A 13,091-nucleotide genomic window follows, 5' to 3' on the forward strand; every position below is an offset into this window, starting at 1 on the left:
CTTGCTTTCCCATGGTCAGCAGTCTCGCAGCAAAGCTGATGTTCTCCATCACTGATCTCTATTTTACCCCAAGAGACCCTCCCATGAGCAGGACACTTGGCCACCTCTCCAAAGGGCTGAGCTCAGCTGTGGCAGCATCAGAATACCCCCAAGGCACAAAGGCACCTTCTCATTAAACCAGCCTAATGGTAGGAGAGGAGAATGTCCACGTCTGAGACATCCCCTGCTTGTGAGGACCCCTGACAGGCTGCAGGAGCAATTAAGAAGAGGACACCCATACCCAGGTAGCCAGAAGCCCACTTCATCCAGGAGATGGTCCAACTGTGGCCCCGAGAGTATAACCATTAACAGCTCAGCGTTCCCTGAGTCAGAACAGTCATTAACTATTTAGCAAGCCGCAATTTCTCTTCCATTCCAGGTCCTTCCTTGGACTTGTGTCTGCTTTATCTCACAGCATCCCGTATTAGGGAGCTTCAAGATAGGGCAGATGGGACCCCAACATGGAGATCTACCTCCTCCTGTTTGCTTTGATGCAACTTGTGGTGGCTTCGTTGGATGTCCCTGGAGTCACAGGTTGGACCTGGATGAGCTTCAAGGTCCCTTCCAACCCAAACCAGTCTGGGATTCTATGATCTTCACACAAGCTTTGCAGGACCCTGGCCAGCCCATGTCTCACAGCAGAGCCCAAACTGACCAAGTGGACTTTTTCACCTCCAGGTAGCTCCTTTGGGCTCAACAGGGGAAAAAAGGATGCTCTGAGGGTGTGATGCCCTGTCCCATGCAGGTGACAGCCCGGTTTGGATGGGGAGGCCTGGCTGGTGACATTGCAGGTTTTTCCATTCAATCCAACCAAGGTCTGCACCATGAATCCCAAGCAGACCTTGCAAACCCTGGTGAGCCTTGCTCCAGCAGCACATTTGTCCAAGTCCTTTTGCTAGGTACCAGTGTGATAGAACCCCAAACCCTTCCTTTTTTCATAGCACTCTGGGGCCTGCATCCCCCCAAACAACTAAGTGGGTGCTATTTACCTGCTGAAAAGCTGGTGGGAACATGCAGAGCCAGCACATCAGCTGCTATTTACCATCTCTGCATGTGGATGGATGGATGGATGGATGGATGGATGGATGGATGGATGGATGGATGGATGGATGGATGGGTGGATGGAGGGAGGGATGGATGGATGGAGGGATGGATGGCCTGACTTCTTCTGCCACTGATCGAGAAGAAGAGGTGTCCATCGGGTCCTGGGCACATTGGCTCCCCAAAGCTGTGTGCTGGTGTGCCTGGGGGTGGCAGTGTTAGAGCAGAGAAGGAGGATGCAAGCAGGGAACCTGCAATGCCCTAAAGTCGGGATACCCCAAGCCCTGAGCATCCTTCACCCCACAGCCCAGCAGCAATTCAGAGGCTCCTGGGGCGAGGGATGACTTTTAGTCCTGGACACACCTCTGGGTAAAGAGAGGAGATAAAATCACGAATTGGACTTTTCATTGGACCACTGAGGCAAAAGGGAAAACCAAAGAGCAGCTCTGGGTTCCTGCTGCACCCGGTTCTGTGTGAGCACCCACCCGCACCCTGAGCAGGTCCTAGGCACATCCCAGCTTTCCACCAGCCTCGGTTTCCCCATCAGCAAAGCCAGGGCTGCTCAGCTGAATTTCCAAGTGAATTAAGTCACCGTCACCCATTTTCTCAACCCCCTGCACAGAAATCCTCAGCCCTGCTTAGAAATCCGGGGGTTCTCCCCTCAAGAGCATCCTGCAGGATGCAGGGTATGAGCTGCACGAGGCTGACGGTGCTTTGGGTAATCCCTGAGTCCTTTGTCCCTTTCTAAATGCATAGAAAGAACACCAACACAATAAGGAAAGGCAGGTTCCATTCTCACCCTGCCTCGATATCCCTTCTCTGCTCTTGTTTTTGCAACTTGAGGAATGGGGATGATTTATACAGCATTCATGTGCTGTTGGGAAATGAATGCTTAAAGCATCTCAACAGTGATTAAATCTAGATGTGTCAGAGCAGATCCATTTATTAATCTTCCCCTTTTCAGCTGTTTTATTAAGAATCAACCGTGCACACCTGGGGAAATGGGGAAGCTGAAGGGAGACATCCAGCGTTTTGTGCACACAAAGAGAAATGAGCGTTTCCCTACTCAGAACTTCTGCAATCCAGGATCAATGGGGTGGGAAATCATCTTTTAAACTAGGAGAAGCTGGGTTCACTATTCCAAAAACATTGGTTTAGAATCATAGAATCATAGAATAGTTTGGGTTGGAAAGGACCTCAAGATCATCCAGTTCCAACCCCCCTGCCATGGGCAGGGACACCTCACACTAAACCATCCCACCCAAGGCTTCATCCAGCCTGGCCTTGAACACTGCCAGGGATGCAGCACTCACAGCCTCCCTGGGCAACCCATTCCAGTGCCTCAGCACCCTCACAGGAAAGAATTTCCTCCTTAGATCCAATCTAAACTTCCCCTGTTTCAGTTTGAACCCATCACCCCTTGTCCTGTCACTGCAGTCCCTGATGAAGAGTCCCTCCCCAGCATCCCTATAGGCCCCCTTCAGACACTGGAAACTGCTCTGAGCTCCCCACGCAGCTTCTCTGCTCCAGGCTCAACAGCCCCAACTTCCTCAGCCTGTCTTCATACGGGAGCTGCTCCAGCCCCTGATCATCCTCGTGGCCTCCTCTGGACTTGTTCCAGCAGTTCCATGTCCTTTTTATGTTGAGGACACCAGAACTGCACACAATGCTCCAGGTGAGGTCTCATGAGAGCAGAGTAGAGGGGCAGGATCACCTCCTTCGACCTGCTGGTCACGCTCCTTTTGATTTGATCATATATAGCATCACTCACAGCCTGAGTAGGGTGAGAGGGGATGGAGATAAAGTGAACGCAGGTCTGACATATGAACCACCCCAACAGCAGGACCAAGGGATGCTCAGCACAACTGGGCTGCACCCCCAGAGCGTGAGCAGCAGCTCAGGGAGCGGATCCTGCCCCTCTGCTGCGTGAAAGGGGAGACCCCCCCCCGCAGCCCTGATCCAGCTCTGGGGCAGCAGCACAAGAGGGACCTGGAGCTGTTGGAGCGAGGGCAGAGGAGGCCACGGAGCTGCTGTGAGGGCTGGAGCAGCTCTGCTCTGGAGCCAGGCTGAGAGAGCTGGGCTGGGGCAGCCTGGACAAGAGAAGGCTCCTGAAGGGGAGACCTGAGAGCAGCTCCAGTGCCTGAAGGGGCTGCAGGGAACCTGGAGAGGGGCTTGGGCCAAGGGCCTGTAGGGCCAGGCCAAGGGGAATGGCTTGAACCTGCCCGAGGGGAGACTGAGCTGAGCTCTTAGGCAGAAGCTCTTCCCTGTGAGGGTGCTGAGGCGCTGGCACAGGGTGCCCAGAGAAGCTGTGGCTGCCCCATCCCTGGCAGTGCTCAAGGCCAGGTTGGACACAGGGGCTTGGAGCAAGCTGCTCCAGTGGAAGGGGTCCCTGCCCGGGGCAGGGGTTGGAGCTGGAGGAGCTTTAAGCTGCCTTTAACCCAAACCAGGCTGGGATTCTATTCTATGATTCCACGCAATGTGAGGCTTGTGCTCCCCGAGGTTCCAGCACACTCCAGCACTGAACACACAAACTCTGATTACACCATCCCTGGGCATTAATTATGCTGAAATCCATTTGTACATCCCAAGGGATCTGCAAGCCACCGAGAGACCAATTTGCTCTGGTTCCACTCGCGTTGCCACCCGACTGTCAGAATCTGTGTTTGCAAACAAACATGTTTGGAAGCAGAACTTCTCCCTGGTGTTCACGGGCAGTATTTTCAACACAAGGACCCAGGAGCGCTGCCGTAAGGGGCCCCACGTCCCCTTGACGCAATCAGAAGTTCAAGTGGGAGATCATTCCAGAAGGTCCATGGAAACGAGCAGAGTCATTATGTCCTGCTTGCGCTGATGATCCTGGCTTAGTGTTGATGCTATTTGCTCTCATGTCCAAGGAGCAGGGCCACATTCTGCCTCCTGCATGGGAATGAAGGGACACATGCCCATGGTCTTCTTGCACCAAGAGGTGCTCCAAGAGGGGATTGCAGAAACCAGATGGGTAGGTGAGGGTGGTGTTGATCTGCGAATAGGCTATTATGGAAAATCTGACCCAAAAAGTGCAAATCGAGGGAAGGTGAAGGTGGGACATGAGGGGTTGGGCTCTGGGAAAGGACATGAAACCAGAAGGAGCACCAGTGAGACAATGGAGATGTGATTCGTGAGCTGGAGGAGCAGAGTGTGGCAGTGGGAGGAAGCTCAGACAAGTCTGAGGGCAAAGGGAAGGATGGAGAAGAAAAGGAGATGACAAGAGGTATCTTATGGGTTGCAAGTAATGAACCGAGACGAACAAGCATGGGCTTGGCTCTTCTGTCATCCCAGTAGGTGGTTCCAGCTGGGAAGAGTGGGAGCTTGCAGGACTTCAAGAGACACCAAGGTCTCCTTCAGGAAGGTCTGGTTGGCCTCTGACAGCTCTGCTGCCTGTCCCACAGCTGGCCAGATGTGGCCAGGAAGGTGGGGTGGTGTTGGGATGCTGCTGCCTGGGGCAGCCGTAGCACAGGGGAGGGATTTGTCCCCCACCCAGACACCGGCACAGGTCACTTGAGGAGGTCGGGGAGTCTCCATCATAGGAGATACTCAAACCCCAACTGGACACAGCCCCAGGCAACTTGTGGTAGATGGTGGAGATGACCTCAAGAGGTGCCTCCCAACCTCAACACTTTGTCATTTGGTCATTTGTCCCACGGCAGCCTCCTCTGCTGCAATCTACCTGTCGCACCCAAGTGCCCACAGCTTCATGGAGCATGTTCTCCAGCTGTTCCGCTTGAGATGAGATCCACAATGAGATGGGTTTCCCCTGGAACCCTATCCTAGGAACCTATATCCTGGAGCATATCCTGGAGCAGGAGCAAGGACCTCAGCTCTCCTGAGGGTGTCAGTTCGTGCTGACCTCTCCATCCTCCCCACACCGTGGCCATCCTACCTGGGACAGCCTCAGACACCGGGGTGGTGGCAGCACCAGGGTCCTACAGAGCTGCACGCTGGAGGAGGTATCTCAGATACCACCATTGGTGTGCTCACACAACACATACAACACTCAGCTCTAGTGACCCGAGCTGCTGTGAACTATGGACAGCCCGAGCATCTCTGTCGGGTCTCCAGGGAAGCCAGTGATGGCATTTGAAGGCAGAGCAGATCCTGGTCCTGACTTAGCGGGTGCTTCATGGAACTGGGTAGTTTAATAAAAGCGCCATCCTGAAGGAGGGGATCCTGCCCCTCTGCTCTGGTGAGACCCCACTTGCAGCACTGGGTGCAGTTCTGGTGTCAGCATCAGAAGGACACGGAGCTGTTGGAGCAAGTCCAGAGGAGGCCACGAGAATGCTCAGGGGCTGGAGCAGCTCCTGTATGGAGCCAGGCTGAGAACATTGGGGCTGTTGAGCCTGGAGCAGAGAAGCTGCGTGGAGACCTCAGAGCAGCTTCCAGTGTCTGAAGGGGGCTGCAAGGATGCTGGAGAGGGACTCTTCATCAGGGACTGCAGTGACAGGACAAGGGGTGATGGGTTCAGACTGAAACAGGGGCAGTTCAGGTTGGAGATAAGGCAGAAGCTCTTCCCTGTGAGGGTGCTGAGGCGCTGGCACAGGGTGCCCAGAGAAGCTGTGGCTGCCCCATCCCTGGCAGTGCTCAAGGCCAGGTTGGACACAGGGGCTTGGAGCAAGCTGCTCCAGTGGAAGGGGTCCCTGCCCATGGCAGGGGTTGGGGCTGGATGGGCTTTAAGGTCCCTTCCAACCCAAACCAGTCCATCATTCCGTGATTGCCCACTCCTCCTGCTCAGGCTGAGCCATGCACCATGTACCAGACTTGACCTGGAGAAGGGAGATGGAGCTAAAACAGATATAGGTCAGGGTCTTCTGTGATTGCATCTGAATTTGGGTATGCTCACATTTGCGAGAGCTGCTGCTGACCTTACCTAAGAGCTGCTCCTCTGCCATGGCCATGCACTACATCCTCAGTGTGTGCCTTGATTGGTGTAAAGGGGGAGATGGAGACTTTCACACCCTTCCAAGTGCAACCCACATGTTGGAAAGGGAGCTCCAAAGGAAGGGCCAGCACTGAACCATGGGAAGCTCCCCCAGATCTGGGAAGAAAAGGTTGGTCTTCCTGCAGTGTTTCTCCACCAGCCTTGACACAACAGCCCACGTCCATCACACGACAGACTTTGGGTAGTGAAAACTCTTCCTCTGCTGCTCTTGACTGTGCAAATGTGTTGTTACGATCTCCATCTGCTGTGAGCTGCAGTGAGCAACAGGGAGAGATGCTCCATCAGGAGATGCTCCGTCGGGAAAATGACATGTGGGTCTCCCAGCTCGAGGCAAGAAAACCTCATGGAGAACGTCTCTGAGGAGCATCTCTAGTGGCACATTCAAACGTATTCAATGGCAGCAGCAGCTTCCAGTACTTGAAGGGGGCCTATAGGGATGCTGGGGAGGGACTCTTCATCAGGGACTGCAGTGACAGGACAAGGGGTAATGGGTTCAAACTGAAACAGGGGAAGTTTAGATTGGACCTAAGGAGGAAATTCTTTCCTGTGAGGGTGCTGAGGCACTGGAATGGGTTGCCCAGGGAGGCTGTGAGTGCTCCATCCCTGGCAGTGCTCAAGGCCAGGTTGGATGAAGCTTTGGGTGGGATGGTTTAGTGTGAGGTGCCCCTGCCCATGGCAGGGGGTTGGAACTGGATGATCTTGAGGTCCTTTCCAACCCAAACCATTCTGTGATTCGATGATTCTACGTAGCGCAGGAGTTTTCCACTTCCCACTAAGGATGACATTCAAGAAGGGGAAGACCTTGTTGTAACTTCAGAGTGTGAGTTATTGTTGCTGCTCTTCTTTTGTTACAAGATTATGCAGCCTAATGAAGTGTTCCGCTTTGATTTACTGTTTTCTCAGACGGTTGTAAAGCATGTCAACAGGCTCCAAAATAAAGGGGATTTGTCAGGAAACAGCTTCAAATTGATGATCATTTTAAGGACATTCCACGCTGGCGATTTTAATTCAACACAATAAATTCTCTTAGGGGTTTTTAGTAGCACGGCATTATCTGTACAAACGACATCCTCGAAGCTGAGCAGTTTGGAACACGCAGTAACAAGAAGGAGAAACGGAGGAGGAGAGATGAGATGAGAGGTAGGGAGTAAGCAAATATTGATTGTATTTAAATCTCAGTGCAGCAGCAAATCTGTCTATTTGTAATATTAAATGGATCTTCCCCGTCTGGTTCTGGAGATGACTTTCTGGGGGAAAGGTAAAACTATGTGAGAATTAGCAGAGATTTAATAATATAAGGAAATTGCTTGAGTCCAACCATTCGTCTCAACTACTTGCGGCCAAGCACGAACCGTTTCCAAGAGAGCTTTATTTCCCTTCTCTTACATTGGGATGAGGAAAGCAAGAAAAGGCATAGAAACGTCATTAAGCTTCTTTTTTTAGCTTAAACCCCATGAAAACAAGGGTGTTTTTTCCTTCTGAACATTCACTTTGATTTATCCGACGTTAGAGAAAACAGATATATTCCAAAGGAATTTGTGCCCGTGGAAGTGCAGCGGCTGCTTCATGGCTTGAATAGGAGATGCTGGAAGTTTCCAAAAGGCTACTTTATTCTGCCACAGCAAACAAGGATATTCCATACAGTCTGGGCAGAAGAGTCCTTTCCAATCTGCACTACATCTTTATGAGCCACAAAGGAAGTATTTCTGTCAAGAGGAAAGAAAATCTTTGTAACTCAGGAATCTTACAAGCCCATAATGTGAAATAAAGGGGAAGAACAGCATGCTCCTTTCCTGGAGAAATCCAATCAGGATCACAGGTTTGTACGGATAATGCAATTGTAAGACTACTCTATGCAAAATAAAGAGATAGAAGGGCCGTAAAGCTGTCACATCAAGCCCGCTTCCACCCCAGCTCAAGTCGCTGGTGGATACGTGCTCCTGGTTTTTGCTATTACAGTGTCTTTGAACTTCATGAACCTCTAAAACATTTCTTGATGTAAAAGACACGACTCTGACCTACATCAGCCAAAGAAACCACTGTGGAAATCCCTTTCCTTTTATACAGCAGGAAACAACCTGGAAAAATCCAACATTTCCATGCGAATTGCAGCAAGAATAGCAGGAATCGACCGGGTGCTGCAATGGCCATGGGGAAACCAGTGAGCCACAAGTAGCCAACCAGAGGTAACATAGGCATGAATAAGGGCAGTGAGAACGGCTTTGGGTAGGAAGGATTGTAAGAACCTAGCAAAGGAGAGATGGATGGTTGAATGCTGCTGAGCTGATGCCCTGAAATCCCCTGCAAAGGAGAAATGGACATGTCTGTAATGCGGCTCCTCTCCTCCTCTGTACAGAATAGGGCAGAAGAGCTGTATCCTCCCAAATGCCCCTTTTCCTCAGGAAACAGAAAACGTATTGAGGATGAGCTATTGCCTCGGGTTGCATGGAATCATAGAATAGAATCCCAGCCTGGTTTGGGTTGAAGGGACCTTAAAGCTCCTCCTGCTCCAACCCCTGCCCTGGGCAGGGACCCCTTCCACTGGAGCAGCTTGCTCCAAGCCCCTGTGTTCAACCTGGCCTTGAGCACTGCCAGGGATGGAGCAGCCACAGCTTCTCTGGGCACCCTGGGCCAGCGCCTCAGCACCCTCACAGGGAAGAGCTTCTGCCTAAGAGCTCAGCTCAGGCTCCCCTCGGGCAGGTTCAAGCCATTCCCCTTGGCCTGGCCCTACAGGCCCTTGTCCCAAGCCCCTCTCCAGGTTCCCTGCAGCCCCTTCAGGCACTGGAGCTGCTCTCAGGTCTCCCCTTCAGGAGCCTTCTCTTGTCCAGGCTGCCCCAGCCCAGCTCTCTCAGCCTGGCTCCAGAGCAGAGCTGCTCCAGCATCATCAAAAGTGAATTCAAATCATCTTAAGTGTGGGTTAGAGACAAGAGGGAACGAGCCATGGCTCGCAGTGTGCTCAGCTCTGTGAGAGCTCATCCAACACGGATTTTCCTTGCAGAACCTCTGCAAAGCTCTTTAGACAAATGTCTTCCTGCACCCTGTACCCTTACTGCCTCTTCATCCTTGCAGGCATTTTGCCCAGCCCCACCATGGAAAGCTGCAGCAGCAATGCCTCCACCAAAGTCTTTTTCTTGGTGGGGTTTCCAGCTCTCCAGGGTTCCCAGCCCCTGCTCTTCATTGTGTTCCTGCTATTCTACCTGCTGATCCTGGCTGGTAATGCCGTTATCATCACTGTGGTTGTGGTAGACCCCACGCTCCACAAACCCATGTACTTTTTCCTGCTCCACCTCTCTGTGTTAGGCGTGCTGTTCACCACCACCACCATCCCCAAAATGCTGCTGCTGCTGCCAAAATGCTGCTGATGTTCCTGGCCAACACTAAAACCACCTCCTTTCAGGGCTGCTTTCTGCAGATGTACAGCTTTCACTCCCTGACGGTGACCAAGGCGCTCCTCCTCATGGTCATGGCTTATGACCGCTATGAAGCCATCTGCAAGCCCCTCTATTACCCAGCCAAGATGACCAGCAGAATGAGCATCCAACTGGCAGCAAGTGCCTGGATCACTGCGCTGCTCATCCCCGTGCCCGTCATTGCGCAGACGTCTCAACTAGCCTATGGGCACACAACCAGGCTTCACCACTGCTTCTGTGACCACCTGGCAGTGGTACAAGCATCGTGCTTGGACTCCAATGCCGACTTCCAGAACTTCTTGGGGTTCTCCATCACTATGACGGTGTCAATTGTCCCTCTGTTGCTTGTTACCATCTCATACGTCCACATCATCCTCTCTGTACTGAGGATCAACTCCAAAGCAGGACGCATGAAAGCCTTTTCAATGTGTACTTCCCATCTGCTCGTGGTAGGCACTTGCTACTCCTCCATCACCGTGGTTTATGTGTCCTACAGAGCGGACATCCCTGCTGATGTCCACATCATGAGCAACGTTGTCTCCTCTATTTCGACTCCTTTGCTAAACCCCATCATTCACACTTTACGCAACAAGGAGGTCAAATCTGCTGTTAAAAAGTCCATTTTCCAGAAAATCTCTCCCCTTTCTATAAAGTTTGATTTATTTGGGTAAAATAAATGGGTGGAAGTGTGGAAGCCTCGTGCTATTTATTACTGGAGCCCTCTGGTTCATTAAGATATCATCATCTTTGGAGTTCTGCTTCCTCGAGCTGTGCTATATCTCATGTTAATGTGTTTCAGCCTATTTCTGTGAAGGTTTGAGTAGAGTTGCTGTGAAATTTATCATTTTCTTCTTTAGTTTCTATCCTTCAGTGACTAAACCATGGATGCACTAAATAAAGCTGTGAAAGCATTAAATAAAAGTGAAAACGCACTAAATAAGGGTAGAAATGCACCGAATAAAGCTGAACTAGAGCGGCGGCACCTTTCTTTACACATCGCCCTCCCCATTGCACCATGGAGGATGTGTTATTTTGATTCCTCCATTCAACACTTTCAGGGTGGATGGAGTTATTTGCCCTACGAGTGATAGAGGTGACCCTGGGCTGTTACTCCTGGGTGAGGATCAATCACAGAATCATGAGACTCCCACCGCAGGAGTCCCCAGTGTGCAGAGCATCTTCTCCATCATCATCGTGCAAGCAGGAGCTATGAGCTTGTAAGAGGCACTGAAGACATTAGCATGGCATCGTCTTGGTTGCCTAAAGTGGCCACCATGCTCAGGCAAAGGCTCTTGCCCCACATGAGGAGGCAGCATGGGGTCCAGATGAGAACAGAGATGCCCGTGTGTCCATTAGCATGTGAAAACCCAGCACTGATCCCTGTCCCCATGAAAGGAGGCCTACATACGTGTTGAGAAAGAGGTTTCCACTAGGGATCTTGCAGAAGCATTAAGAACCACACCAAGTTCAGGTGCCTGAAGAGCTTCCAAGGGACCTAGAGGTCCCTAATGAGCTATGGGGACTCCCAGGATTAGACTGTGTTAGAGAGTGAGCACCATGGATCATTAACCTACCCCTGGACCCGACTTTGTCCAGTGGGGCCTTTGGGTCTGGGACCGCACAAAGCTCCATCACTTCTAGGCCAACTAGAGTGGAGTTTTCAGTGGAAATCCCCTCCTAACAAAGTGTTTGGCAGCAAAGAACCACTCACGATGCCCAACAAATATCCTTTTCTTCTTACTCTTATATTTAATCCTTGTTTCCACTTTGTTGTTACTCATTTCCCACTATTTCGCTTTGTGTCTGATGCCAGATCAGATCCGTGCTGCCCGGGTGAATTCACAGGCGAGAAGATCCAACTCTTCCTTGTGAAACGACTGCTCAGAGGCTCTCACTGTAACAGTTCCCAAACTTTTCACTATTGCCATGATTTTCCCCCAAAACCCCTTTATGTTTTAATATTCTTCTTGGAGAGTAATCAGAAAAACTCAATGGAATAATCCTGTATTGGCTGCACCATCATCAAGCAGAGATTATCCCCACCTAACGCTTCCAGCATCCCCTCCTGATATATATAGGGTTGGTTTACTCCTCTCGACAAGTCGTTCTGTTCCCAAGAAAAAAAGCCCTAAATATATGGATTTTAGCTATTATTTTGATCGCATTGCTTTTCCAAGTGCCTCAATGAGAGGAAACAGCCATAGCATTGAGCAGGGAACGGTGCAGAGCCCAGCATTGTGGAGATGCTCAAGCCCAGAAGGGTATCTTCCAACTCATCCTTATTCATCTACAGCTTGGAAACGCCTCCCAAAGCCCTGGGATGGGATGCTGGGAAGGGATTAACAAATCATTCCAATCCAGAGGAAGCACATGGTCTGTGAGGAAATGGGGAATGCTGAGCTCTTCCCTTGGCTAGTCATCAGGAAAAGAACTATTAAACCATGGAGAAAGGATGTATTTGGGTTTCCTGCAGAGCCAGTGGATAGGATGCAACCGGTTGCCATGAAATTCCCATGGTGGTCCTGGGGGACGGCTCATAACCACAAGTAATGGTGGAAACCAGCTCCTGCGGCCACAGGGGTGGGATGCTGACCCCGGAACCTTCTCTTCTCCTGGCTGAGCATCTGCATTCAAGGGCAAGGTCAAAGCACGCAGGGTACAGAGGGTTAGAGCCGGCGTCCTGAATAACATTATAGAATAGAACTACCAAGGCAGGAGGCAAAAGCTTCCTCCACTTCCCTCATTCATCACCTTTGGCAATGTAATAATTTCACCTACCAGCTAGGAACCGTTCCCAGCTGCTATTATTTGTTATCAGCAGCAACAGCATCATACTCGCATCCAGAGGGTCACGCAGCTGCCTTTTACAAGACACTGCATTCACATAACGCGTTTTCTGCTCCAAACCTTCATCTCTGGTTTATCTGGAACAGAAAAACAAGAACAAGCGTTACACTGAGCAGCAGAACCTGCAGCCTCTGAGCACTGGTTTGCTGAATGGAGCCTGGAGAAGGCTCCTGAAGGGGAGACCTGAGAGCAGCTCCAGTGCCTAAAGGGGCTGCAGGAAAGCTGGAGAGGGGCTTGGGACAAGGGCCTGTAGGGCCAGGCCAAGGGGAATGGCTTGAACCTGCCCGAGGGGAGACTGAGCTGAGCTCTTAGGCAGAAGCTCTTCCCTCTTCATCCCAAACCATTCCATCATCCTATGACAGCTTTCCACACCCACCACCACGATCTATGGAGAAGGCACCCAAGGGTACCCTCATGCGCCTTCTTCCCCACTACAAAGCACAATGCTTGCTGGGGACACTCAAAAGCCTCCAAAGAAGCCCCTGAGTACCACAAGCAGCATCCCCTGTCTCCTTGAGCTGACATCCCCCCTTTCCCATCCATCAGCCAAGCGCTGCAGCTGAGCTCCTCCATAGCCAACATGGAAAACAGAGCCCTATTCCCGGGTAAGTCATCCTGCCTCTTGTGTTTCTCCATGTGGGATGTTCCGCACCTGGAAATGTTGGCATGCATCAGAGTGACTGGGCTGGACTCTTCTTCTCTCTTTCAATCGGATCAGTTCTGGTCAGCTCACAGGGGATCTTCCTGCAGCATCACAGCAGGGAAACACAAAGCCGGGA

The 13,091-nt window shown here is 51.4% G+C and overlaps 1 protein-coding gene across 1 annotated transcript; it reads left to right on the forward strand.

Annotated features, from left to right (window-relative positions):
• The first annotated feature begins 9,144 nt into the window (after positions 1 to 9,144).
• LOC136013410 (olfactory receptor 2AT4) lies at positions 9,145 to 10,136 on the forward strand. Its single transcript, XM_065677171.1, is given in 2 exon segments — positions 9,145 to 9,402; positions 9,405 to 10,136. Coding segments are annotated over 2 exon segments (990 nt in total).
• Positions 10,137 to 13,091: the final 2,955 nt, after the last annotated feature.

This window comes from Lathamus discolor, chromosome 4, assembly GCF_037157495.1.
Source record: "Lathamus discolor isolate bLatDis1 chromosome 4, bLatDis1.hap1, whole genome shotgun sequence".
In the NCBI taxonomy this organism is placed as follows: Eukaryota; Metazoa; Chordata; class Aves; order Psittaciformes; family Psittacidae; genus Lathamus; species Lathamus discolor.